Source organism: Eumetopias jubatus, unplaced genomic scaffold, assembly GCF_037043125.1.
Source record: "Eumetopias jubatus isolate StellerSeaLion01/CBP00866 unplaced genomic scaffold, mEumJub1_p1.0 scaffold_14, whole genome shotgun sequence".
Lineage (NCBI taxonomy): Eukaryota > Metazoa > Chordata > Mammalia > Carnivora > Otariidae > Eumetopias > Eumetopias jubatus.
Window position 1 is genome coordinate 101,758,774 of NW_028274820.1, and position 27,440 is coordinate 101,786,213.

At 51.0% G+C, this 27,440-nt stretch overlaps 1 protein-coding gene across 2 annotated transcripts; it reads right to left on the reverse strand.

Moving 5' to 3' along the window:
• On the reverse strand, positions 1-27,066 carry ZNF777 (zinc finger protein 777). 2 transcript variants are annotated; one of them, XM_028106307.2, is made up of 6 exons: positions 26,950-27,066; positions 21,937-22,788; positions 20,900-21,026; positions 18,687-18,800; positions 4,622-4,873; positions 1-1,585 (listed from the first exon to the last, which is right to left on the reverse strand). In XM_028106307.2, the coding sequence occupies exons 1-6, from the start codon at positions 27,064-27,066 to the stop codon at positions 429-431; spliced, it is 2,619 nt and encodes an 872-aa protein (XP_027962108.2). In that variant the 3' UTR covers positions 1-428. The 2 variants fall into 2 exon arrangements, with proteins under 2 accessions (XP_027962108.2, XP_027962109.2); XM_028106308.2 differs by lacking the exon at positions 26,950-27,066 and adding an exon at positions 24,367-24,461.
• Between the last annotated feature and the right edge of the window lie 374 nt (positions 27,067-27,440).

Below are 27,440 nucleotides of genomic sequence, written 5' to 3' on the forward strand. Positions count from 1 at the left end.
TTTTAAAAATTACTCTATTATTATCAAATAGAACCACAGTATCCAAAAGGTAATTATAAAGTTCTATTCCCCAACTAAGTGGCCCTGCACCGCCCCTCCGAGTGGCCGGCGGCCAAATCACTCCCCCCGTGCTGATTGGTTTCATCCATTTTATTGTCAAGGAAATTAACAGCCCGAAGGGGTTCCCCAGGTTCGCGCACTCACCCTCCCCCGGGGCCCCCGGTAAACACGGCAGCAAGCGACCTGGTCTCACTACCCCCGAGTCCTTGGGAGGAGGGACGAAAGGAGAGGGGGGGGCTCACAGCAAAGGGGCTGGGGGCGCCCCGGCCCCGCCCGCCCGGCTCGGGCCTCGCGGCGGCCAGGCACCTGTCCAGGGGCGGGGGGCGGGCCGGGCGGCGCCCCTGGCCGGGCGGCAGCGGCCCACGCGCTCACTCGCCCGTGTGGGTCCGCAGGTGGTACTTGAGCGACTGCTTGTAGCGGAAGCACTTGGCGCAGTGCGTGCAGGGGTAGGGCCGCTCGCCCGTGTGCGCGCGCTGGTGCTCCAGCAGGTGGTGCTTCTGCGTGAAGCGCTTGCCGCACTCGGCGCAGTGGTAGGGCCGCTCGCCCGTGTGGATGCGCCGGTGCTCGAGCAGGTGGTGCTTGCGGATGAAGCTCTTGCCGCACTCGGGGCAGGCGTGCGGGCGCTCGCGCGAGTGCACGCGGCAGTGGTTGGTGAGCTTGGACTTCTCGCTGAAGCTCTTCTCGCACTCGGGGCACTTGAAGGGCCGCTCGCCCGTGTGAGTCCGCTGGTGGCGCAGCAGGTGCGACGGGCGGCTGAAGCTCTTGCCGCACAGGCTGCAGATGAAGGAGACCTCGTGCTTGCCCGCGTGCACGCGCTGGTGGATCACCAGGCTGATGTGCAGCCGGAAGCTCTTCTTGCACTCGGGGCACGTGTAGGGCCGCTCGCCCGTGTGCGTGATCTGGTGCTTGGTCAGGCTCGACTTGTGGCTGAAGCTGCTGTCGCACTCGGGGCACTTGTAGGGCTTGGGGCCGCCGCCGCCGCTGCCCGAGCTGGGCGACTTGGGGCGCGGCTTGAGCGTGTGCTTCGGGGCGAAGCCGGGCCCGCGCTCGGGGGACGCGTAGCCGCCGCGGACGCGGTGGATGCGCTGGTGCAGCGTGAGCTGCTGCTTGTGGCGGAAGCTGATCTCGCACTCGGCGCACTCGTACGGCCCCTCCTTGATGTGGTTGCGCTGGTGGATGATGAGGTTGATCTTGAGCCGGAAGCTCTTGCCGCACTCCATGCAGGTGAAGGGCCGCTCGCCGCGCCGGTTCCGCTGCTGCTGGCTGGACGAGCCGCGGCTGTCGCCCAGGTGCCGCTCCCCGTGCGTCGGCGGCGCCAGCCTCTTCACCGCCGGCTTGCCCAGCTGCAGCGGCGGGGGGCTCTCCTCGCCCTCGGGGGACAGCTCCCCGGGCAGTGGCGTCTGGTACATGCTGGCCTCGTAGCGCCCGGACAGCTGCCCGAGGGCCTGCAAGTGCTGCGGCAGCTCGTCCTCCTCCTCCTCGTCCTCCTCGTCCCCCTGCTCCTCCGTTTTGATCACGATCCCCTCTGCTCCAGGGACAGGGAGAGAGACGGACACACGTCAGCCGTTGCCCAGGGCCTCTGCCCTGGACCGAGGCCGGGCAGGCGGCTTCACCTTCGCCCACACCCGCTGCCCGTGTATCGTGGGCCCCCCCCCCCGGGGCCGCCTTCGGGGGGGTGGGGGGGAGTCCTCCTTTCCGCTCCCTGCTGCCCGGGGGCCCCCCCTCCGCGGGGCCGGATGTGTGTAACCCGGGCGGGCCTCGGGCTCGGTTCAGCAAGGAACCCTCCCTGGGAACCCTCTGCGGCCCACAAGGGGCACGCCGGCCCTGCCCGCGCGCATCTCCCCCGAGCGGGTGGCGGGCAGGTGCCCGCAGGGTACTACCCCCCCACCAGCCCCGGGAGGGGGCGCACTCAGGCCCAGGGTGCCGGAAGCGGGCAGCCCCGTGGGCCTACCAGTTATCACCCGACGTGGACCTTCCCTTTTCCCCTGGAGCTACTTGAGGGCTGGCTTTCTAGCACCTGTCTGGAAAGGGGCCTGACTCCTCAGGCGCGGGTTTCCGGGGCCCACGGCCGCCTCCGCCCGAACTCCCCCGGCCTCACCGCTCCGCCGCTTTCCTGAAGGCACCTGCCGGGTTCTCCTCAGGTGTCAGTACTCACCCTCCTCCAGCGATCTGCCCCTCCTCTCCATGCCTCCAAATCACGCGGGCCACATACCACCCAGCTCCAATCCTGTCTTTGCCCTTAAACCTTCCTTGACCATCCCAACCTGCGGCCCTCAACCCCTCCTGGGCACGCGGCACTCCCTGGCGTGCCTGCCCAGGGCTTAGGACCTCGGCCTTCTCCTGCAGCACGACCCCCACACAGGTGGGTGGCTCACCAAGCCTGAAGCTAGGGCCAGGGTTTCTCCTGCCTTTGCCCCGGGGGCTCTGGTGTGCGGTTCCCTCCGCCCCCAGGAAGGGCTCCATGAATACCCCGACTGTAGGAGGGCCTCCTCCTCCCCGGCCCTCCATCCTCGAGGCTGGCCCTTTGGGGCCCAAGAGATTAGCTGTTCTCCACGGTGTTCTAGAGTGTTCCCCGAGAATGTTAGTCCTAGAGAAAGGGAGTGCCCTCTGACTCCTCTCTGCATTTTCTCAAATGCCTTGTACTTACGTACTCCCTAAACACTGTTACTTAGAGAGCTCTGTTTTTAGTCACTGTGTGACACGAGAAAGGCACTCGCTTTTCTGAGCCCACCTGTCAGATGGGCTGCTGTAACAGTCTGCATTTGCAGAATTCTTAACGGTAAACAAACGAGAACTTTTCAAGTTCTCGCCTTAGAGCTTGTCTTTTTATTCACAATCTCTTATGGGATAAGCCAAGCAAGAATTTATCCCCATTTCACAGACGTGGGGCATCCAAGCCCAGAGATACCAAGTGATCGTTCCAAATAAAGTAAGTAAAGCCAGACCTCTTCAGAGCTTCTAACTTAGGGTCCATCTAGTCTGTCCCCTCAACTGACAGGGAAAGAAGCTGGCTGTGTGCGTGAGCTGGCCCAGGTCTTACAAAGTAGCCGGCAGTGACCACTGGGCCTTGGCACTTCCTCCTGCCCCTCTGAACCCAGGAAACAGCAGGGTCAGTTAGGACACAGGCGTGCCAGTCCCAGCTCAGGCCTCTCGTCATGGCCAGCGCTGCCTGGGCCCCGTTAGGATTCTCAGCAGCAAGGGATGCAATCCAGGATGCAAAATCCCACCAAGTACCGTGCAGAACTTTCCTGAGGTTCCCACTAGAGTGAATGCGAGTGCCCAGGGGGCAGGCTGGCATTTCTAGTTCGAGGCTCCACTGCAGCCCAGCCTCACGGTCTGCCCTGCACCTTCCACTGTTTTACAGAGACAGCCTGTAGATTAAAACGTTTTTGGGAATATCATGCGGTTATTTAAAAGCAAAGGGTTAGATCCACATCTTTTGACCAAGAAAGATGTCCGTGATGTTTTACAAAGTGCGAAAAGGCCAATCGCAAAGGGATTTTCTACAGGCAAAATGAAAAAATGTAAAAAATCATCAGCACAATACTTTTAAAAACCTAGTAAATAAAATGGATGTGGATACACTTCTAAGTACAAGTAGTACAGAAACTGCTATGATAGTTATTGGCTCTTTGGCACATAAACAAAACATCTAAACAAAAAAACCAAAACCTAAATGTGTTCCTTAAAAATTTGGCAGAATGCACTTAATTGCTATCTTATACATTATTTTCAGAATATAGAAAAAAGGAGAAAAAGCTGCCCAGTTCACCTTCATAAGTTGAGTATAATCTTATTTCCAAAACTAGATGAGGATGATTCAAGAAGGGATCAGGCTGATTTCATTTATGAATATAGTTGAAAAGCCCCTGAATAAACAGCAACTCACTAAGTTTCATGGTGTATGTAAAAAGTACACCAGATGACAAGGTCGGGCTTTTCAGCCTCAGACAATCAGCCACAAAAGATGTCCCGAGATCAGGCTGCTGAGAGGCCACTTCCTCACTGGTCTTGAACTCACGAGGAGCCAAGAGTGTGCAGAAGGGTGACCCAGAGGTTTTATAATTAAACACGAGTGATGGCTAGGTCATACCGGGAAGAGACAGCACCGTCCGTTATTTTCCCAAAAACATGCTCGGCTAGGGCTGAGATCTCTGGGTCACTGAAGCTTCTGGTGTGACCTAAGAACTGTCAAGAACACAGCAGCAGAGACGGAACTTCTGGCCTCACCACAACGGCATGACCTTGGGTAATTTATCTGACCTTCTCTGCCTGTAGACGGGGGGAGTTGGAGAGGTGATCTCTGAGATCCCTTCGGGCCCACATCTGACCTCGTCTTTGGCTGTAATACCTTCTTCCTAGCCTGGAGACTGATTGTTACAAATCCGGAGGCAGGAAACCCGTCCCCGAGGCCGTGCCCAGGGTTGTCAACACCTGTCAACCCAACGAGGTCAAACGAGCCTCTCTGAAGGGAAGCCCAGCTTTCCCATGAGGCAGGGGCCCGTCTGCAGGCCTCACTCATGGTAGCAGCTTCCCCCAGCCCGCAACCCCTCCAACTGACCTGTGCAGTTTCGCTGCTGCACCAGCATCTGTTTGAGCTCGCTGAACTCACTGGAGCCTTCCGTGGACTCCTCCAACGTGTTCTCCTGTTCCTGCATGTCCAGGTCCGGCTGCTCGCCACACGGGTCTCCCAGCTCCGAGTCCTGAAAGCCGTGCTCTTCCACTTGCCCCATCAGGGGCTCCGGCGTCTCCAGACTCTCGGAGCCCTCGTCGTTGGTCTGCACCTCGATCTTGATCACGATCCCGTCGTGTGCTGCGAAGGCAGGGAGGGGTTGGGGGGGAGAGGACAGAAGAACCCAGAACATGTTCATTGCACGAGGTTTCTGCAGCCTGGGATTTACATTTCAAAAATTCTCATTTTAGAGACCATGAGGAACTATAATGTGGGGTTGAGTGAGCAGACATAGAAGTTTCTGGACATTCTGTAGCCTTGAACATCAGTACCAACCGGAGTAAAGTTAAAATAGATGTGGAGTTTGTATTCCATGACCCCTACAATTTTAAAAATAGTATTGTCAGGGTTGTTTTGTTTGTTTTCTGAACAAACGAGATCTTAATTCCCTTTCCTGGGTCAGGCCAGTCAAAGTCCACAGATAGTTTCCCTCCCTCACAGTCAAGTTGAATAATGGAAAGGCTCATCACCTCCTCACGTGCACACCTTTCGAGCCCAGCCCCCCGGGGTCCTGTGCGGACAGACCGGACACCCCCGAGCCCCCTCCCGGCCCCCAGTTACACACACACACACACACACACGTGCACGCACTTGGAGCTCTCAGCTTTGTTTTCAGTGAAACACCATCTGATTACACACGTTGCCTTTTTTTTTTTTTTAACTTGCCAAAAGATCCGCAGGTAATTTCAAACGTCCACACACACACACACACGGGCCTCATTTTGCATAAATGGGATTTAGCACATCATCCTTTCGTGTGGTATTTTTCTTTTGGATTTGCCTTCCTCCTCCGCTCCCTTCCCATTTCACAGCTGCGACCTCCCCAGGTCACCCCTGTAAGTAACCTAGCAGTTTTCTCTACACTTATGTAGGTATTTATGGCAACACATTTATGTTTCTGTTTTTATTTTCTGGCCATTATTGGTTCAAAAAAAATTAAAATTGGCATATACACAGTCCTCTCCATTCCTTTTCTCCCTCAGATGTCTTGCAGAAATCCCCTGAAAGCAATTTCTGTAGAGCCACCGCCTTCCTCCTAAGTGCTGCAGGCAGCCCGGGGCCAGGACAGGTTCGGCCCTTCCCCCTCCGAGGAATGTGTGTTTTTGTTTTTTGTTTTTGTTTTTGTTTTTTTGTTTTTTTGCATGATGAACTATACCACAATCACAGGTGGATCTACATGTCTCACTATAAAACAGGGGTTTGATTTCCATGTGAGACCCAGGCGTGGGGCCGCAGAGTCAAAGGTGTGGTTATTTTTAATCTGATAGATGTCATCAGGTTGCTTTTGAACAAGGCTGTGACAATTCGTATTTCTACCAGCCCTGCGGGAGCACAGCCTCTTCCCCACCTCCCTGCCAGAGACAGACACCACTGCTCTTTCATATTTTCCTCGGTCAGATGGGTGTAAACTGATAATTTTCTGATACTTTAATCCCACTTTCACGACCAGGGTCATCTGAATATCGTTGTCTTTTCCTTATTGGCTTTTTCCAAGTTGATTCCGTAAGAACTGTGTTCTGTTCTTGTCAAACTGGTAAGAGTCCTTTGGTTCCTGTGCTAAAGATAACCCGTTTTCTCTTATCAGCATTTCAAACAGTCCCCAAATCGAGCATTTGTCTGTTGACTCTGTGCCATCTCTTATCAGACCGCTTTCTTCAAGTCTTCCCATGGTCACACATGTCCCTCTGTCTTTTATGGCTTCTGGGTTTTCTTAATTAAGAGGGTCACTTCTGCTCCTGGATGGTTCAGAGAGTCTGCTGGAGTTTATTTCCAGGTTTTTATTGCTTTATTATTTACATTTAGGTCTTTGCTCCATCTGAAATTTATTTTTATTTTGGGTAGAGTGTGAGGTAGGGGTTCAGCTTTACTTTCTTCCCCTATAGGGAGAGCTGTGCCAGCAGAAACTCCCTCCCAGCTTGAAAATCACGTTGTTAATTAAGGAAATTATAGATGTGTAATGCATCAACAGATGCATTTATTCCTTCATTGAATGCATTTATTCAATGGTTACTTATCGAGCACCAACTAGGTGCGATGGGGTATTCTAATGACGTGGGATACATCGGTGCACATAATGGAGCTCCCCACCCCCATACACCTTACCCAAGGCAAGAAACATAATAAATTACATGGGATGCCAGACGGTTGGTAAGTGCTGTGGAAAGAGAAAAGACACCAGGAACCTGGTAAACAAAGCCAACAGTCTGTGCCCCTGGGAAGCCTCCCGGCTGTTAACCACACCCACTCGTGATCCCCAAGCTAAAAGCCAGGAAACCAGACCCACCCAGTAGGCTGGCAGCTGATGCCCCAGGATCCAAAACTGGGTTCTCTCTGGTGCCCGGGAATCCTTTCACTCTCCTCTGAGCAGCCAGCCAATCTCCTGCCAGCAGTGTGGAGCAGCAGAATATAAAGCAGCTGTGACGGTCCCCGAGGCCGCGGGGCCACAGCCTTAAACCCGGACCGTGCCCGCCTTCCCCCACAACCAAGTCTCCAAAACCTCTTCCTCCTGTTCTCGGTCTCACAAAAAAGATGAAGTCACCCACCCTCACATCCTTGCCTCACTCCTGCTCTAGCTCCAAGTCACCCTGCTGACTCCCCCTTTGTCTCCCACCTGGGGAGACGGTGACTCCTCTGCTCGCTGCCTGAGCCCTGCTGCGTTCCTGGGGCCACCGCATGCCCCCAGCAGCGCCCGCTTCTCACTCTGCAATCCTTGTCTCTGCGCTAGAGCCCCGAGCACGACCGTGACCCCAGCAACAGAAAAATACCTTCCCTGACTTCACAAACTCCTGAAAATATTTTGCTTGCCTCCTCCCTAAAGCAGCTTTTAAAAACTAAGCACCCCTTTGCACTTTTTTGAATAAACATATAAAATGCTTCAGTAACTGCAAAAGATGTCATTTCTGGAGTACTGTAAATATTGATGGTTTAAAATAAACTCTTCCGTCACTCTTGAATGTCGCCAGTGGGATCTGAGAACGCCGGCAATTTTCAACCCACCATTATTCACTCAAAAAATACATGAACAAGTTCTTCTTTGATAGTTGAAATTTTTATATCATTCCTTTTCACCTTGAACTTCTATTTCCATTCCCACTTTGCCCACAGAATTTTATCCCAGTAGAACATATTTTTATGCTTCGAAGCCTTTTACTGATCTCCTCGTCTACCACTCTGCCACAAAAATGTGTATGTAAATTGAAAGATTAATTTTGCTTTCATTTCTAATAACCACGGGGCTCTAAGTGTTGACTGTCTTCCTGGCTTAAGTTATCCTTCACTATTATTACTGTACAATGATACAGTTAAGATAGAAAACTAAAAACTTGTTGGAAATGGCTCTTACAAGGATGGGGAGGAATTTTTTTTCCCCAATTAGTTTGCTTATCTGAGAATGAATATTCTTATTACTTGATTGAGACAAGAGTTCAGAATAAAATCTGTTCCTATTTTTCATTTTCATAAACACAAGCATTGGCAAAGCTCATTTGCATAGATATATAGATGGGCTGGCAGGAGCTTTGTTATAGAATCAACACTTGATTCTCCGAATTTGTTCTGAATTATAATGCTATGAAAGCACATGGTTAACATATCATCAAAAATTGTTTCTAATGACCTATTAGCTGACAACTTAATTAGGTTCTCTTTCAATTTTGTTGAAAGCAAAGTACTGCGAGTGATCTAACTTGCAAAAGAATTTGCCATCCAGGCCCCAGGGCGCCGCACTTGTGGTCATGTGCCCCTCCGTTCTGGACTGTCTCCGTAACCCAGAGGGCTTTTTATACTTCAGAGAAATGCTCCCTCATGAGATGGGGACGGGTGAGGGGTGTGGTTGACGAGGACCAGCATGGCAGGGGCTGCATGTGTTGTGTGCTCTCACTGATGAGATTTATGAATGAGACAGATCGACTAAGGACTTACTGAGCCCTCGAAGCCATCTATGGCATGTTCCTCTTGGGAAGTCTCCTTGTACCTCCCGGGGCATTGGTACTCTAGCTCGAAGACCACTGCCTTCAGTACCCGCCCCTCCCTCACGACCTCACTCGGCCAAACCTCCTCCAATGCTCTCCGCTGAACAGAACTGTGCTTCTCTCTTGGGAGTTGACTTCTCCCTTTGGGAGGTGCTGTGTTTACACATTTTCGTGCCTCCCCTCCATTTGTCAGACAGTTGGGAAACCAGTGGTCTCCTACCAAAAAGAGTTCCCCACCCTAAACAACTTCTGAGAGAGTACTGACAACCAGATTGCATTTATAAAGCAGTCATTTGTTCTCCCATTGAAAAAGTTAAAAAAGACACGTACATTGCAGGAATACAGGCTATGATCAAAGGGTGAATTTCAAGCCAGTGGGGGAAAGTTCTAAATAAATGGGATGGGAATGAATGGAGTGGGGGACAACTGCTTCGCAACAAGAAAACAGTCTTCACATTAAAATAAATCACCTGATGAAACAATTTAGACACAAATAATGAAATCATACGAGTATTAGAAAAAAACAGCTTCTTTCCTTCTCTCTCTCTCTCTTTACAACCGGGAGCTGAGGAACAGGCTATTCCTAGCCCCCTGGGCCTTCAGATCTGGAGGCATTGGCCGGTCGCGGCAGACATTACCTGTGCCCAACACATACCAACTCTCGTTTTTAGGTGTACAATTTTTTGCTAGAATTTCTGTAGCTTTGCCTTGACACTGTTTGGTGACGAGGAACTGATTTAATTTGTGCTTGGTTTGTGATCTCTGCAATTCTGTTTCTTCCTGAGAACTCTTGCAAGATGGGGGGGAAAAAAATCAACCCTACAGATTGTTTCCAAATGTACTGTGTGTTTGTGAGCACATTTAATAGTTAATGAAGCTGATACAATGTTATATTTGCAGACACTTAGTGAAAATACTTAACTATTTGCGTTTTGCAAATTTTTGTTTGTTTGTTTTCTGGAGCAAGAAATATTTTATTTCAGATCTCAAATATTTTTAGAGGTTTTTAAAAAGCTCATAGGCCCAAGACCTGTAATCACGTTTACTGAATAAAAGGGGCTAAGTAAGTATTTCTATGCTTAATATGAAACCCAGACACCATAAAGAAAGTTATGGGTAAATTTGAATACATAGAAACTTAAAACTGGTAAGGTTTGAACATACAAAAATTTAAAATATCCCTACCACACACACACACACAAATACTAAATACAGAGGTAAACCATATATTCAAAAATATATCCGCATACATAGGAAAAAAGCTAATATCCTTAACTTAAAAAAAATTTTTTTAAAGATTTTATTTTTGTGAGAGAGAGCAAGCATGCACACCCGTGTCCCAGGACCCTGGGATCATGACCTGAGCCGAAGGCAGATGCTTAACCAACTGAGCCACCCAGGCACCCAATATCCTTAACTTTTAAAAAGCTTTACAAATCGGTAATAAAATGATGAATAATCCAAAAGGACAATGTTCAGAAGATAATTCATAAAATAAGACATCCTGGTGATCAATAAAGGTATGAAAATAGACTCAACATCACTCTTACAGAAGTTGAATGAAAGCATCAAAATACTGTCTTTTCTACCCGTCACTTTGGCAAATAATAAAAAAGATAAATAACATCTACTATCGCCATGGGTATGGGGAAAGAGGTAGTCTCATGTTTGTGTATAAACTGGAGGTGTATTAATTGGCACAACTGTTTTGAGGGACATTTAAAATATGTATCAAATTTTTAGATGAGTATATCCTTTGACCCAGAAAGTCTATTTGCTTTTGTTTTTTTTTTTTTTGTTTTAGATTTGATTTATTTATCTGAGAGAGAGAGAGCAGAGGGAGGGACAGAGGGAGAGTCTCAAGCAAACTCCGCACTGAGCAGGGAGCCTGACGCAGGGCTCGATCCCAGGACCCTGGGATCATGACCTGAGCTGAAGGCAGCCGCTTAACGACTGAGCCACCCAGGCGCCCCCATATATAACTTTTTAAAAAAGATTTTAAAACTTGGGACACCTGGTTGGCTCAGGCCATACAGCGAGTGACTCTTGATCTCAGGGTCCTGAGTTTGAGCCCCAGGTTGGGTGTAGAGATTACATAAACAAACTTTTAAAAGAATAAAAAATTTAAAAATGCACTAAGAAAGACTTTAAAAATTAATATGCCAAAAGCTTTAAAAATCTCGCAGAAAGTACAGCCATAAAGGTGCTGGAAAGCCAAGTCGACCAACGTTTCTCTGCTTTGAGCTGGTGGAGAAGGTTAATGTGGCAACAATGGTTTTTACTTTCCAGCAAAACTAAAGTTTCATCGGCATAATTCAAAAAGAGTAAATGCAGACAGAGGGAAAGCCCCATATGATTCTGTTCAGTGTATTCCTTCCAATTTATGTGCTTGAGACTCTCCCTCTGCCCCTCTCCCCGCTCGTGCTCGCCCTTTCTCTCTGAAATAAATAAAATCTTTAAAAAGAAAGTTATATATGCACACAGGCTGAGGGTCAGTTTCTCAAAACTTGTTTTTATTTTTATTTATATTTTTAAATAAACATTTATTTCGAAACATTTTTAGATTTACAGAGGAATTGCAAAATTAGTACAGAGGAATTGCTTTTGTAACATCAATTTAAGCCTGCTATGGTCTCCTTGGATTTATTTTATCATTTTAGGATAATGAAAAATAAGTTCAGGTAATGAAGCTGATCCTCCTCTTAGCGATAAATTTGAAAGCGAACCTTGACACAGAAACTTCACTGTCATTAATATCCATGGTACTGTTTTTACATGGAAGTTTTTTAACATTACGAAAGCTTTCACATTTTTCAAAACTTGTTTTTAAAAAGCTCTCCTCCACTCCCCACTATATTTCCTGCTCCCCAGGGGCAACACTTACAATTCTTCCAGCTGATTCTTCTGTTATTTCCCTTCATATCTCCAAGGATCACACTCCTATTGCTACTCCTTGAATTTTTTTTTTTTTTTTTTAAGATTTTGTCAGAGAGCGAGCAGACATGCGTATGTGCACAGGAGACGGGCAGAGGGAGAAGCAGGCTCCCCGTTGAGCAAGGAGCCTGATGTGGAACTTGATCCCAGGACCCTGGGATCATGACCTGAGCCGAAGGCGGATGCTTAACCAACTGAGCCACCCAGGAGTCCCGTGAATTTTCAATGTAAACACCACCGGATGACTTCCAAGAGCTGGAGGTGAGGACCATCTCTCCCCATCCAGACAAATCTTTTCCAAATCCCTGATCCTTCCAGTTTAGTTTGCGATTCTGTTTGGATGAATATTGGGCATTTACATTATTAGATTACATAAATGTTATGTAACATTGAACGGTGGAGTATACTGCAGTTATTTTTCTACGTCTGTGTCTTTTGCTTTCCCTGGAGCTTATAATTTTTTCCTTGGCTTAGCTTACGGTTTTCATTAAGTCAGCTCCAAACTCCCCGACCTCTTCTGTTAAGTCTCTCCTCAAAACATTCGGACATAATGGGTATTTCTCAATTTCATCGACTTGAAGAAAAATTTTTACAACCTTCTGATGTGCTCCAGTCTGCACTGGTTGCCTCCAGGTGCACAGCTGTCTTCTTGGGATCCCCCTCGCCTCACTTGTGTTGGAGCTCCTAACACCTCTCTTGGTGTACTTCCTCATTTCAGCAAAGCGCCTCCCCCAGTTGGAGGAAGGGTGCACAGGAGACCTTGCAAATGTTTTGATTTCATCTCTCACATTTAATTAGAATCGTCTAGCTGATATAAAACTCTAGAATGGTTGGAAAACATTTTCCAATTCTGAAATTTAGAGAATTTTAAAGGTATTGCTCTGTCTTCTTCCAATATCGTTGGAAAGTCCAAAGCCATCCTAATTCTTGTTCCTTTATATGAACTTTTTGTTTTCCCCTTTCTGGAGACTTGTAGGATCGTTTTGGCCTCAGTTGCCCGGAAATTTCTTGCTGAAGTATCTAAGGCATGGGTCTGTTTTCATCCTTTGTTCTGGACAGTTGCTGGGCTCTTTCAATCTGGAAAACCATGTCTTTCAGTACTGGGAATTTTCCTGGAATTATTTCATTGCTAATTCCCTCCTCCCTATTTTTGCTATGCTTTTGTGTGTGTGTGTGTGTGTGTGTGTGTGTGCGCGCACGTGTGTGTGTGTGTGTGAGATGTTCCTATTGTCTGGATGTTGGACTTCCACCCTTTGCTTTTTTTAAGATTTTATTTATTTATTTGACAGAGAGAGAGACAGCGAGAGAGGGAACACAAGCAGGGGGAGCGGGAGAGGGAGCAGCAGACTCCCCGCGGAGCAGGGAGCAGGATGTGGGGCTCGATCCCAGGACCCCGGGATCATGACCGGAGCCAAAGGCAGACACTTAACGACTGAGCCACCCAGGCGCCCCTCGTTCTTTACTTTCTAAAATTCTTTCACTATTTTCTTTTTTGCCTCTGTGCTCTATTTTCCGGGACATGTGCTCAACTTCATCTTCTAACGCTGCTACTGAGTTTTTAATTTGTATTATTTTTAAATTCCAGGAGTTCCTTTCATTCTTTTTTTTATAAGCATTATATTTAAAAAAAAAGATTTTATTTATTTATTTGACAGAGAGCACAAGCAGGGGGGAGGGGCAGAGGCAGAGGGAGAAGCAGACTCCCTGCTGAGCAGGGAGCACAATGTGGGGCTCGATCCCGGGACCCTAGGATTATGACCTGAGCCAAAAGCAGATGCTTAAACCACTGAGCCACTCAGGCACCCCAATAAGCATTATACTTTTGTGTCATGGATGTATTCATTTCTTTTATCTCCTTAAGGAATGTGAAATACATATATATTATATATATTACATAAGTATATATAAATATATACGTATGTATTTAAACATAGTTTTTTAAATCTCTCTGCATGATCTCTGTTTCTCTGAAATTTATTTTTTCTCCTTTCCTTTCCTTTGGTCTCTCTATATTAGAGGCTTTTCCCAAATGTCTGTGGTCTTGGTTATCTGTATTTAAAAGTAGAATACTCAAAAGAGATTGAAAGTTTGGTGCCTTTAGGTAGGGCTTGCTACGATGCGTTTCCCAACAGGATCGCTTGGCTGAGTCATTTCCTGGGGCGATAACTTGGGCTGGTCTCCAGGCAAGACTCATCCAGTATGCTGCCTGGGGGTTTCATCCCGGATGTCCACATTGCTTGGGAGCCAGGTTAGGGAGGAAGGCTGGAGGTCTCAGTATCTGCATGTCATGTTTCACTTACTGTCTTGTAGTCGGCATGGTGCCCCAGCCTCCACTGTGCCCGGTGTCCACCTTCAGACATCGTTTTGTTCATCTTCTCCAGAGAAGAAGCCTTGGGTGTCCACCAGGGCTGGGAGAGCCAGATGCCGACTGAGGGACTGAGGGAGGCCGCAGAGGGGAGGTGAAAGATGTCTGACCCATCCTCTGTTTTTAAGCCCACCTTTGCCCCCATCTCCAGAGATACCTAGAGTCTCCGGTACTGCTCATTCCTGAGTCTGGAGTAGGGAATGGGGGTGGATTACAGATCGAGTTTCTTTTCTGCTTTCCCCAGTATCAATTTTGGATGTAGCTTTCTAAATCAGTGATCACCCAGCCATCTGCTCTCAGGCTTCCAGAACGTACTTGCTGTTGTCTCCTTGTTCATTCCTTAAAAAGCCCCTTCACTCTTGCTTTAGAAGGATTCTGGGAGGCAGGAGTAAACACATGTTCAACCTGCCATCTTTAACTCGAAGACTTTCTTCATGCGTTGTTTTTTTTTTTTTTAATTATTTTTACTGAATAAGAAGTAATACTTGAGAATATTTCTACACATCATAGAGAAATACGATTTTGTTATGTTTCCATTCAATTTTTTTTCCCTATCATTTGTTTACATCACGGACTTCATGTTACATTTCCATTTTCCATTTCTACATCATTCACTTCCCCTATCGACTGGATCACCACCATCAGCTTCACACCTGCGCTGGCAATCCCCATCTGAAGCAAACACAGCCGCCCCCCACCCCAGCTACCGCCCCATATTTCCACTCCCCACTCACAGCTAAACCTGAAACAGCTGATGATAGGTGCTGCCTCCCTCCCTTCCCCTCCCCCCCCCCGCAGCCCGCTCCAACGGGCTTCCACCCCACGCACCACCAGTGCTTCTCCTGCCAAGGTCACTGGTATTGCCCAGCTGTGCATCCCATGGACACATCGGTCTTCGCCTTACTAAACCACACTGCAGGATTCAGCATGGCTGACCACACTCCCTCCTTCTGGAAACACTCTTCTCTTGATGCACTATCCTAATTTCGTGCGCTCTACCGCCTGAGCCAGCCAGGTGCCCCAACTCTTCTCATGTCTTGCTACCTTTCTGACCACTCCTTCCATTTCCTCTGCTTCCTCCTTCCTTCTCCAAATCCTACAACAGTGGTTCTCGGCCCTGGCGGTGCATGAAAATCATCTTGGAACTGTTTTAAAGACTACTAATGCCTGGGCCCCTACCCAGACCCATACAATCCAAGTCTGCTCTAAAAGTCAGGGCTCCCAAGGGCATGGCCTGTGCGCTTTCCCTTCTCCCTCTCCGGACCGGGTCCATGCTACCAACGCCCAGATGTCCATCTCTAGCTCTGATCTCGGTCGTTTTTTAACTCTTTATTCAGCCGCTTTCTCAACACTGGATCTCGCCCGGGGGCCTCCAGCCCGACCTGTTCTTGTCGCCTCTCCAGGCCCGCCCCTCCTGCGGCCCTCCACCTCCCCAAGCACCTCACTGCGCTCACAAGGTGGGGAGCCTCCCTGTCAACACCGCCCATCGCAGGTCCTTCCAAGCCTCTACTGCCAGAACCGGTCCCTGGGAACATTCACCTCTCTCCTGGCCCATGCCCGTCATCTGCCCGGACTACAAAGTCTCCAACTGGTCTCCCAACTTCCAGACTTTCTTCCCTCCAGTGGGTTCTCCTCAGGGCAACTGGAACTCCTATTTGCCCTTTAGGTCCCCGCTAAAAACTCCACTTCCTCAAAGAGGCCTTTTCTGCTGTCCTAGCTCAGTAAAAGCCTCCATGCTGTGTCTCTCACAGAATGTGTGTGTGTGTGTGTGTGTGTGTAGAGGGGGGGGTTAGTTATTACGGTCGGTCTCTTGACATAGTGTGTGTGTGTGTGTGTGTGTGTGTGTGTGTGTGTGTGTGTGTGTGTGTGGAGGGGGGGGGTTAGTTATTACGGTCGGTCTCTTGACATAGTACCTGGTACAAAAAAAAAAACCCTGACGGGGCGCCTGGGTGGCTCAGTCGCTTAAGCGTCTGCCTTCGGCTCGGGTCATGATCCCGGGGTCCTGACATCGCGTCCTGCTTCAGGCTCCTCAGTGGGGAGCCGGCTTCTCCCTCTCCTTCTGCCCCTCCTCCCCACTCATGTTCTCTCTCTCTCTCAAATAAATAAATAAAATGTTTAAATAAAGCAAAAACAAAAAACCTGATGACCTAAATAATAAACATACAAATGAAACATATGGTATAAAAACTTCACTGATGATTTTAGTGGCTGCAGAAGAGTTTATCACAATGTAATATGGTATCTGTCCACCTTAATCCACCGTTTGGATTCTTTTCCATGCTACAGACTCTCAGAAAGGAAAGGAAATTCTTAGGTCAAGTATACGAACGTTTTAAATATTTAAAACATATTTTAAGACTAAAAAATATCAAATTGCTTTTCAAAAAGACTGAGACCTTGGATTTCAGCCATGCCTTCTGGTTTGTTTTTACTCTCTGCTAATTTGTTCGGTGAAAATGGGACCTGGCTTCCCCAGACCTCCATTACCCCCCTTCGAGGGCCATGAACGGGAGCCCCTGCTCTAAGTGTTCTGAGAGCAGGGCCAATATCGGAATCATTTTTGGATCTCCTTGCCCTTAGGGATCCAAACCATAAATAATAGTTGATTGAATACATTCACTTAGCGAGTTCATAAAATTGTCATGTCCACTGTACTTGGAACTATGAGAACTCTGTTTGCTAGGCTGTTCCCTGTCGGTATCGTAGCAGAGCTGGTTCACCTCTAGGTGAACAGCAGCCACCTTCTAGGAAGATGCGAGAGCTCTGATACCAGGGCTCGGATAAGGGCCGATTCACAGAACAATCCTGCTCTCCAGCGGCCAGGGCCCCTGGCCTCAAACGGAGGTGCGAGCTCACGGCCAGCCCTGTGTGGCGGGGGCCCCTGTGCTCCGCATGCTCCCCTCTGTCCGGGCTCTGAGCGGCTGGAGATGGTCTGTGGAGCAAATGCACATTCCAGCCACACAAGGCAGCCTCTGGGAGGGCTGCCGCGTCCCACAGCGGCTCAGGCTGCGGACGTGCGTGCGCCAGGAGGAACCCGGCCTGAGGCAGAGTGGGCTGAGGTTATTTGCTTTCGATTCTGGTCCTGCTCTGTGGGAGGCCCGTCTGCGAGGAGGCGGTGAACAAGCAGACAGAGGAAGGGGATGGATGCTGTGGTCCCAGCGTGCAGGAGATGATGCGTGAGGAGCAGCACCTAGGCCACAGAGCCCCACTGGGACGTTAGGCTGGATTTTAGGGTATTTACCGTGAACCACTCGCCCAGATTCTCACTCTCTGCCTCCCAGGCCTGCTTCCTTGTTTCTTCTGCTTTGAATCTCTCTCTCCTTCCCACGTGACCCTTGTTTTTGGCTGTGGCCCCTCAAACCGGGTGGACAAAAGGACCTTCTGCCACATGCCATTCTTTGTCCCGAAGCCCCCAGTCTCACCTGCTTTTAAATCACCTTTTTTGTCTCCAGAATGAACTCAGATCAGCCTCTACCCTCAATTTAAGTCTCTAGCAAATCGCTAGGAAGGGAGGATACCGGATTGCTCTGCGAGATGCCAGCACTTATTTTTCCAGGGGCTTCTGTCTCTTCTGTCAGTTACAGCTCTCAATCCACGGGGCTGACATTACTCTAGATGTTTCTGGACCTCCTGCTAGGAGCCAGTTGACAGGTCCCAGAACCAATGACATTACTTCATAACGAGACCTGGCCTTTGGCTCCGGTGAGTTCTCCAGCCAGATTATCCTTTTTCAAAAGATAGGATCACCCATGATGTCTGGCTGCAACGGACAAGGATCGGCTTCCGTCACAGACCTTCAAGGCAGACGATTCAAGTCCAAAGGCAATTCCAAAGCAGGAGCTCCACAAACAGACCATGCACAAGAGCACCCGCAGGGCAAGCACGTGGGCTACTGACATGGGGCTGGCAGGGGACGACACCCACGCAGAGTGACAGCAGCTAGTGTTTACTGGGCCGCCGGTACAGCCCAGTCACCCCATCAGGCCCTAGAGACTAGGACCAGTCCTATCTTATAGATGGGGAAAATAAGCTTCCCAAAAGGCTGAGTCAGCCAAAATCATACCGCCAGTGAGCAGAGAAGCCGGGATTCAAACGCAGGTGCCTGACCCTGGAGTCTGCACTTGAGACACACGCCTTTCTGCTGCCTCCGTCAAACTGCCCCGTCCACACACTGTTCTGCACATCGCACAGCATTTCACGTCAAGTCTGTCTGTCCCTATCCCTCCACTGACCAGCTGCAGGAGCAGGGGTGAAGCCCTTCTCTGGAGAGCTCCACGAGGCACCATCACTAGCACCCTGACAAGTGACCGCTTTTCTTTCAGTTCTGGTTTTGTTTCCTGCCAAGAGTGAGGTGACACCTGGTCATGTCAGAAACTCCGCAAGACGATGAACCCAATGGCATTCTTATTTCTCAGCCACTTGGGCCACTGTGTGTGTGTGTGTGTGGGGGGGTGCGGTCAAGGAGGCATCAGGCAGGTCCCAGCAGCTGCAGGCCTCCTTCGTGCACACAGCTTGCTAACACAGCCCTCGGGGCCCTACTATGGATTGCAACACCCCAGGCTGGGCCTCCTGAGGGCCGAAAGATCTAGAAGGCCGAGCTCTGGGCCACCCAGTGGCCACTCACCAGCACTGGGATCTGCGGGCGTCTCGCCTTCCTCAGAGTCCTCCTGCTCCTGCATGGTTGGCCTCTCCCCACGCTCCATCTGCGACATGAGGTCTGGTTTGGAAATTGCATAGTCTGGGCAGAAGGAAGGAAAGAAGACATACCATGTGGTGAGGTCACCCTGGATGCTGTAAAGGTGGCCCCTGTGCGAGTGGGACACGGGGAGGAGCCACCCGGCCAGTGGCAGTGCTGGAAAAGAAACGGGCCAAGTTCCCAGCCCTCTTCCTTCGGGACCCTGCTGTGTGTGGGTCTGTGGGTGTGCGCGTGCGTGTGGGGCCGGGGTCCGCACGCGTGTGTGTGCCTCGACCTCGGCCTCCCGTGCGGGGGGAACAGCAGCAGGGCCACCTGCCCACCAGCGGGAACTGACCCTCTGTCACTCACGGGTTGCCAATGGCTGCTCAGGCTTCTCATGACAAAGGCACACGGGAGAGTTGAAATTTTAGAGAGTAAAAAACGAAACCTGATAAAATCCAGAAGCTAAAAAACTAAATACTTATAGTGTCCCTCACATTTAAAAAAAGTTTAAAGCTCTCTGGAAATAAAGTTACCCGCTGAAGAAACTCGGAGGAAACACGCACGTGTGCACACAGGCACGGCTTCTATGTAAATGGTTAACATCCATTATTATACCTAAGGAGCCTCTACAATTAGTAAAAAGTAAAAAGGCAAATATAAATAGGTAATTCATAGAAGAAATGCAAATGGCCAGTAAACACAGGAAAAGATGCTCAAGTTCACTAATCATCAAAAAACAACATACGAAAATAATGAGGCGTCATTTTTCACCCATCCGAAAAGACAAACATTTAAAACCGAAGAACATCAGGGCGCGCCCGGGCACGGAGAGACGGCACTGCCTTGCTCTGGGGCGTGGACGTCCACAGCCTTCTGGGGGAAGTGGCCATATCGTCAGTGTGCCTCCTCTTCGCTCGGCAGAACTCCTTGGAAGCCGTCCTCCTGAAACACTGGTGCAAGCGCACACGGATACGCAACGCTGATCAGGGCACTCGTTAACAGGCAGGAGTCGGGGTCAGCGTGCTGCTCATTAACAGCAGAAAGGTCAAATGCCCAGTGGCTCATCCGGAATGCCGCACCATCCTTCTGAGCAGGCCTACCTGTGCGGACGTGGAAAGCTGTCTAGGGCCGATCCTTCGGGAGAGTAAGTGACTAACCCCATCTGTGCAAGCCACAGACGGCATGTGCACAAGTGTGTATGTTTGCATGTGCACAAATAAGGAAGAAAGAATGCAGGCCGAAGGGTTCGTGGTGGTTACCTCTGGGGGGCAGTACTGGCGGGAGGGTGGGGACTGCTCTTTATTCCACAAATCTAAATTGCCGGATTTTCACAATTACGTATATACTTTAAAAAGAAGAGCTAAAAAGAAAAAAGTTGTCTTAATGGGGGGGGTATGTGTATATTCAATGAACAATTCTAGCAAGAATCAAAGTTTCTATGCAACTTGCACACGTAAATGTTTTTCTAACTTTTTGTGTGTGCCCAGAGTTCCCCATACCAGACAGAAGGATACACGTAAAACATAGTATATTTCCCAGGTCTTCCTCCTTAAATACTCTTATTAAATGAAAACAACAAGAACGCACAGACTTTGGGGGAAGAGAGTCCTCAGTGAGATTGTTGTGACTTGCTGGTGGGACCCAGCACGAGCATCAAACTCTTGGGTCACAGCCTCCTCTCTGCACGGCGGAGACAAGACCCCGGGGGCCCCTCCATCAGTGACAGTGCTCAGTCATTTGAACGGGCGAAGGGGAACAAGCGCTCACACCTGTCTCAGCGCCTTCACGGCAGAGGCGGAGGATTAAACAACTTGATTCTCATAAAGCCCCTCACACTCTGCTTCGTAACTGTTTGCTGGACAAACTCATTAAATATATAGACACAGGGCCAAGGGCGGAAATAATGTAGAGGTGAGACCCTGCCGTCTGTCTTCTTCCCGCCTGTCCCCAAGGCTTCTCAGCGGAGCCGTGCTGTTGACGAGCTGTCCGCATCTCTGCTGCCTGGGGGCATTTGTTCTAACTGGTTGTGTGCTCTAAAATTCGGTCTTCCTTGTTTCTGATTACTGGTAGGACTGCAGTTCAGAACTCCCAACGTTTCCAAATGAACCTCAGGGTGGTGTCAAGGAAGCCCCCCCAGCGTGGGTGAACCTTCTCCTTACCCATAGAAACCAGAGACTCGTAGTTGCCCCGCATCACGTTCTTGTAGAGCTCCTTCTGCCACTCGGACAGGTTCCCCCACTCCTGCTCGGAGAAGTGGACGGCGACATCGTCGAAGGTGACAGGGACCTGAAACCACACAAGCTCAGCTTGGACCAACTGGACGGCAGTGACAGGCCCTCAGCTGCCAAATCCCAAGGCAACGAGTGGCTCTAAGCCCTGGGCTCTGGCTCAAACACCTCTTCTTAGACTGCAGTGGGAAAGGCCCCAAGGCACGGTGGTGGGTGTTCACCATGGACCTCTCTAGAAATCTGGCCTGACTTCAGCCACTGTCCTGGCCCCCACAGAGTAAGGGCCTTGTTTTGTCTAGTCCGTTTTCTAACGGGATTATCCTTGCTGCTATAAAGCATGGTCTGCGGACCAGCAGCAATGCCATCAGGGAATGTGCTAGAAATGCAGACCCCCCAGGCCCCAATCTTAGGCCCACTAAATCAGATTCTGCATTTAGTAAGATCGCCACACTAACATTTGAGAAGGGCTGGCCTAGAGAGTAAAGTCCAAGTCTCGTCCCTACATAAGGCTATGTACTGGGACAACACACAAAAGAACAGAAATTCTTTCAGGATCTTCTGGGAAATAATATTAAAACCTAACTATTCTCTAGTTCTTTAGGATACCGCTTGAAATCACATTTTTACTGGCATTAACATAATTTGTGAGTCAACTGATAAAACTGTGGAGCAGGCCAGAGCCCCGGAACCTCCCACCAAGGTCTCCACCCACCTTGACAGTGAACCGCTAAGTCACTCTTATTGGGAACTGAACACCCTTCCACACTGACCATCCCTGATCACTAGGAGGGCTTTACCAACAGGACAGATCATGTGATTTTGGCCTATCTTGTGCTTGGTGAAGAGATGCTGGTATCACTGTATTTGTTTCCTTCTGAACCAGTTCTTCTTCCTTCTTTTATATGAAATTCCTAAACCATATGCCAATTCAGATCCCTCCCCGGGAGCCCCAGTCGGGATAGCTTTACCTTGGGAACCTCTCCATTGCTGCCCGGGGGCAGGCGCAGGATCCAGAAGTTTCGGTTTTTCAGCAGGTTCTCCATGTTCTCCAGCCGCCTCTGCAGCAGCCCGTACTCCTGCAGCAGGGTCCCCAGCACGACCCACTTGCTCTCCAGGTGGTTTGCGAACTCCACGGCCGTCTTCTCGCAGTCGGCCAGCTTCTTCTCGGCTGTCCCCGTCCGCCCCTCCAGGGTCAGAAGCCGCATGGCCTGGGCCTCCAGTTTTCTCTCCACCGCTTGGACGGCAGCCCACACGGCCAAGCGGGTGATCTCCGCTGTAGGGAGTGGTGTGTCCTTCTGGGCTGCAGAAGAGATCTGGAAGGGAGTGTCTTTTTGGGAAACGGGGCTCTGAAGCAGGGGGTCCACGTCAGTCTCCGGAACTGTGGGGGAAAGGGTGAGGGGGTCTTTCTCAGGAACTTCCGGCGAGTGGAGTGGGGCTTCTTGGTGGGGGGTGGAGTGGGAGAGAAGTGATATTTCTTGTTCAGCAGCAGCTGGGGGTGGGTACTGGGTCTCTTCCTGGGAAGTCATGGGACCCTGGAGATGAGTCTCTTGCTCAGAAGCGGCAGGATACAGGAGTGAGGGTCCCTTCTGGAGAACATGCGGCATTCGGCCAGAGGTCTCTAGCTTGGGAGTCTGGGGTAGGGAGCCTGGTCGGGGAATAGGGGGAGACGAAGGAGGAATCTCTTTGGGGGGAAGAACACGGGACTGGAACAGAGTTTCTCGGGGGAGTCCAGCAGGGGCCTGACGCAGAGTTTCTTCTTGCAGAACACTGGGGAATGACGGAGGTGATGAGCGTTGGGTCTCCATGTCCAGCTGCTGGACCTGTGTTCAAGGAAAGGACAGGATTGAAGGCCGCAGGCTCCAGCTGGCAAAGTAAATGCCAAAGATAGGCACCCACCTAAAAAGGGTTGCAGGGTTCCTGGCACTAAGATACACTGCATGGACTTGAGTCTCCTCTTAAGAACCTGGCGCTGATTTAGACGTCAATTATAAAACTATTATTAACCACAAAGAAAAGGTGGCCACGCCACCTCCTGCCTTGGTAGAACCATCTCCTTCTTCACGGCACACATCTCCCAGGGACCACCCGGGCCTAGGAGTGGACGAGAAGGGAAAGGGCACCAGCCCGGCTCCCGGTCCTGTCCACGCGGACGGCGGCCGGCTTACCGGGCCTCTCTGCTCTCAGCATCCTCGCCCGTAACACAAAGACAGTACCTAACGCACCTGCCACCTCACTGAGTTCGAGCACTGGGCATCAAATAAGACTTGGTAAAACGAAGGAGCAGAATTTTGTCAGTGCCGGGCACCGTTACTACCCCAAGACTCCCGGCAAGGCGGGAGGCAACTCCAGCGGGGCCAGTGCTGTTAAAGGACTTCCCTTGACGACGAACTCGACATCTGGCCCCACTGCTCCTGCTTGTGTCGGCGGGCAGTCCCAGTGCCCCCCGTCTTTCCCTGATGTCCTCCAGTGGCGAGGACACACAAATACCTGCAGTTTCCCAGACTCTGACAAAAGCTGAATTATGGGCTTATCAGTACAATTTCTCAGAGTATGTATATAGTGAGACACGTTACATGGACCCAGCCCCTCCTGGAGAGGCTGAATGGGCTTCTGGGCATTCCAGGCTGCCTTCTGCTCTAAGTAGAGAGAGAGAGGAGAGACCCTGCCTGAGCCAGGCTAAGGGACGGCAATTCAGCCCCTTGTACGGGAGCCAGAGTCCCCGGGGCAGATGGTCCACTGAGGTAGGTGTGTGCTGGTGGTCTGAGTTCCTCCTTGTGGTTTGTGAGGTGGGCAGTGAGGAGCAAAGGCCTGGAGGGACTGGAAATGGAGCGGAAGTCAGCCAGTTCTGTGACTCACGTCAAGACTGGCAGGGGGACGAGAACCAAATAAAGACTGATTCCTTTGAGGATTTTCATTATTTATTCTCTCCCTCTTCCCCACCTTGCCACACTCATGTTGAGAGAATTCTTGTGTCACCAGGAAGGTGAAGCAAAGGGCTCCTCAGTGGCCAGCTCTGGGTTTACTTATCCAGACAATCAATAGCTTTATTGGAATTGAACAGAGGTTCTTCTATAACATGTTTGTCCATTTGCTCATAATCTTCCTTCAGAGAATCTGTTGAATGACCCATCAATGTGCCATGCACAAGTGATCTTTAATATAACTTGCAATTCCCATTCTCTTTATTTGAAAGGGAGCATATCCCTGGGGTCCAGTCTGACATATAGTATGTGCTCAATAAATGTCTGCTGAATGAATGAACAGTAGAAATTACTGGGTCACAGGAAAAAAAATGTTAGGGTGAAGAATGACGTTGCTTCGGTCAACTATCAGAGCTATCTAAACCATTTATATCTCCTACCGCTTTCTTTCCTTTATTTGTTCATTTGTTCACTTACGAGGGCCTTCACTGAGACAGCACCACACTTTGAAGCCAAGAATTGAAAACCGAAGGCCTGTTCAGGCGGAATGTTCTTGAGGTAGTATGATCCAATAGCTCTGCAGCTAACCAGATGTGAGAGCTAATTAGTCAGATAGCAGCTAACAGTTAGTCAGCATTTATCGTGCACCATGAACTGTGTTAAGCATTTTAAAGGGTTATCTCATGTCATCCTCAGGAAGCCCTATCAAATGCCTTCGGCTCAGGTCATGATCTCAGGGTCCCGGGATCGAGTCCCGCATCGGGCTCCCTGCTCGGCGGGGAGCCTGCTTCTCCCTCTGCCTGCAGCTTCCTCTGCTTGTGCTCTGTCTCTCTCTCTCAAATAAATAAAATCTTTAAAAAAAAAAAAAAAAAAAAGAGGGACTCTGAGAACTGTTCCCCACACTTAGCATATGAAGACACGGAGGCTTGGAGAGGCCAACCAACTTGCCCAAGGTCACACAGCGGGGCTGGCTGCAGAGCCCTGGCCCTCAGCAGGTACTGTAGGATGGCTCCGGGCCTCATCTGTCAACTGAGGCGGCAGGTCAGGTAAGGGTTCTGAATCCTTTCTACCTCTAAAATTCAGGGGCCTGGAGATTAAACAAAGACCTGTGGGAGGTTCTATGGTGGGGAAGGCCCTGTCCATAAGGACATTTCAGGGACCGCTTTGAAAACCTGATGAAAGTTGTGGATTCTCCCCCTCAAAAAAAACACCAAAACCAAAACCAAACAAACAAAAAAACCCACATGTGGGTGTGCATACAAAATTCTGCAAACGCTTTCAAGGGGTTCACAGACCCCTAAGCCTGAAAACTCATCAACAACTAAGCTACCTCTCTTCACAGGTGAGGGCAGACAGGACATAGGAGTCTCAGACGCAGGGAAAATGACTAGCAAAATGCAACACAATAGGCACATTATGGCCCTGTCCTTGGAGGGGGATTAGGGTATTTGCCTACAACTAATAGGAAGAAGGGAAAAATCCCAGGGGGCCAAGTTAGTCTCCCTGAGTAATACAGGGGTTTAACTAAAACAATGAAGAAAAAAAAAAAAAAGCTCCAGTACAGTACCTAAAGCCAGCAGAGTGAGATACCTTTACCAACTAGTCTAATCCGATCTCAGAGGAAAGTACCATTTCTTTGCTATTACTAGACTGGCTCTCTCCACTTCCAGACTTGGAGGACTGTAGAGGGATGAGGGGGCCACAGGAACACACCCCCCTCCTCTACCCCAAATTAAAGCCCCTTGCTATAATGTCCTCCCTACCAGTAAACCATGGCTCAATTTTACCCTAAGCATAAAGAGAGTGATGGAGCTGTAAATAAAGTATCTAAGATTAATAAGCCTGCATCCTCAAACTGTTGTGGGCAGAGGGAGGATCCTGGACTGTGTATCATAGGATTTAAATGACCCTCCCTACCTCACGAATCCCAAGTGGATGGGGTCTCCAGGACTCAAGCACCTTAGCAGAAAAAATACATAACCATTCATATCAACTTATAAAAAAAAAAAGCAAGCCGTGCCATTTTCTTGTATGACCCAGTGTGATTAACTCAGAATTATATACCATTCAAGGGCCCTGGAGACCGAAGCCCAGAGGTAGGCATTTTTAAATCTCCATTTAATTTTATTTTTCCAAGAGATGATTATTATTTTTATTGAACCGGGAGGCTCTTTAGAAAGCATATATCCCGACCCCCTCCTGTACACAACAGTAAACTGAGGCTCACAGGCGCTGACTCCCATGCAGCAATCCTGCTCTCCAGCACGGCCACTGCATCTCAAAGAGCAGGTCTGCGGGGAGATCTTAGTGCAGATTTTTAAGAATGGCCCACTAAACAGGACCATCGGCCACTAAACCCTTAGGAGCTCGCTCCCCAGACCCCATCCGTCTGGACACCCAAAATTTGGCGGGGGGCCCTCCAGAGGAAAGGGGCTGGAGGCCCAGGCGCCCGAGCCCGAGGGTCACCTGTTCCCCACGACGCAGCCGCTGCCCAGCCTCTCACCCCGCCGTCACCTCTCCCCCCCCCCCCCCCGACGGGCCGCGTCCACCGCGCGCCGGGCCAGGCCCCTAAACCAGGGGAGGCCGCCTCCAGAGCCGCCCCTTCCCCGTCCAGGCCCGCAGCCCGTTAAGGCTGGTATTTCTGGGGACGCGGGCACCGGGCCACGGATGATTCGCTACGTGACCTTGGGGCAGGCCGGACAGGTCGCCGCCAGGTGTCTGTGCCTCAGTGTCTCCGCTCTGCGAAATGGGGAGAGCCGCGTCAGCGCCGCGCTCCGGCCGCGGGAGGCTCGGCGGGGGCGAGCTCTGCGGAAAACGTGCGGCGGCAACCCCGACGGACGCAGCGCCCGCTCCGCAGGGAGCGAGGCGTGCCGTCCCCGGGCGCCCACCCCCCGGCCCGCGAGCGTGCCAGGCCCCGGCGTCCCCGCAGCCTCGCCCGGACGGCGGCCGGATCCTCGGCCCCGCTCCCATCCCGCAGCACCCCCCTCTCCCGTTAAGGGGCGCGCGAGCCCTCCGGCACCCCCCCCCCGCCCCCCACGTCGCGGCGTTTCTGTCCCTTACCGAGACCCCAGGCCGGGCCGCCGAGCCCGGGACGCGCAGGCCGTCCCCCGGGCCCCGAGTCCGCGCGTCCGTGCGCGCGCGGGCCGCCCTCACCGGAGCCGGGGCCGCCTCGGCCATGGCCGTGCGCTGTCCGGCCCGGCCCGGAGTCGCCGCCGCCGCCGCGCGGCCCCGCGCAGGCCGGTCCCCGGCCTCTCCGCAGGCGGCGCCCGCCCGGCCCTGCCTTCCCCGCCCGGGCTCGCGCGGCCGTCGGGCCCGGCCTGCTCAGGGCGGGCGGGGACGGAGCGGCCGAGCCGGGCGGCGGCGTCGGAGCGGGGCGCGCGGCGGTGCGGGCGGCCGGGCGGGCTGCGCCCCGGCCGCGAGCTGGGCCCCGGCCCTCAGCACCGGCCCCCGGCCCGCGCGCGGCCCCTGTGCGGCCGCGGCTGCGACCCCGGCTCCGGCCCCGGCCCCGGCTGCGAGCTGCGCTGCCGTCCCGGCGCCTCTTCAGCAGGGGA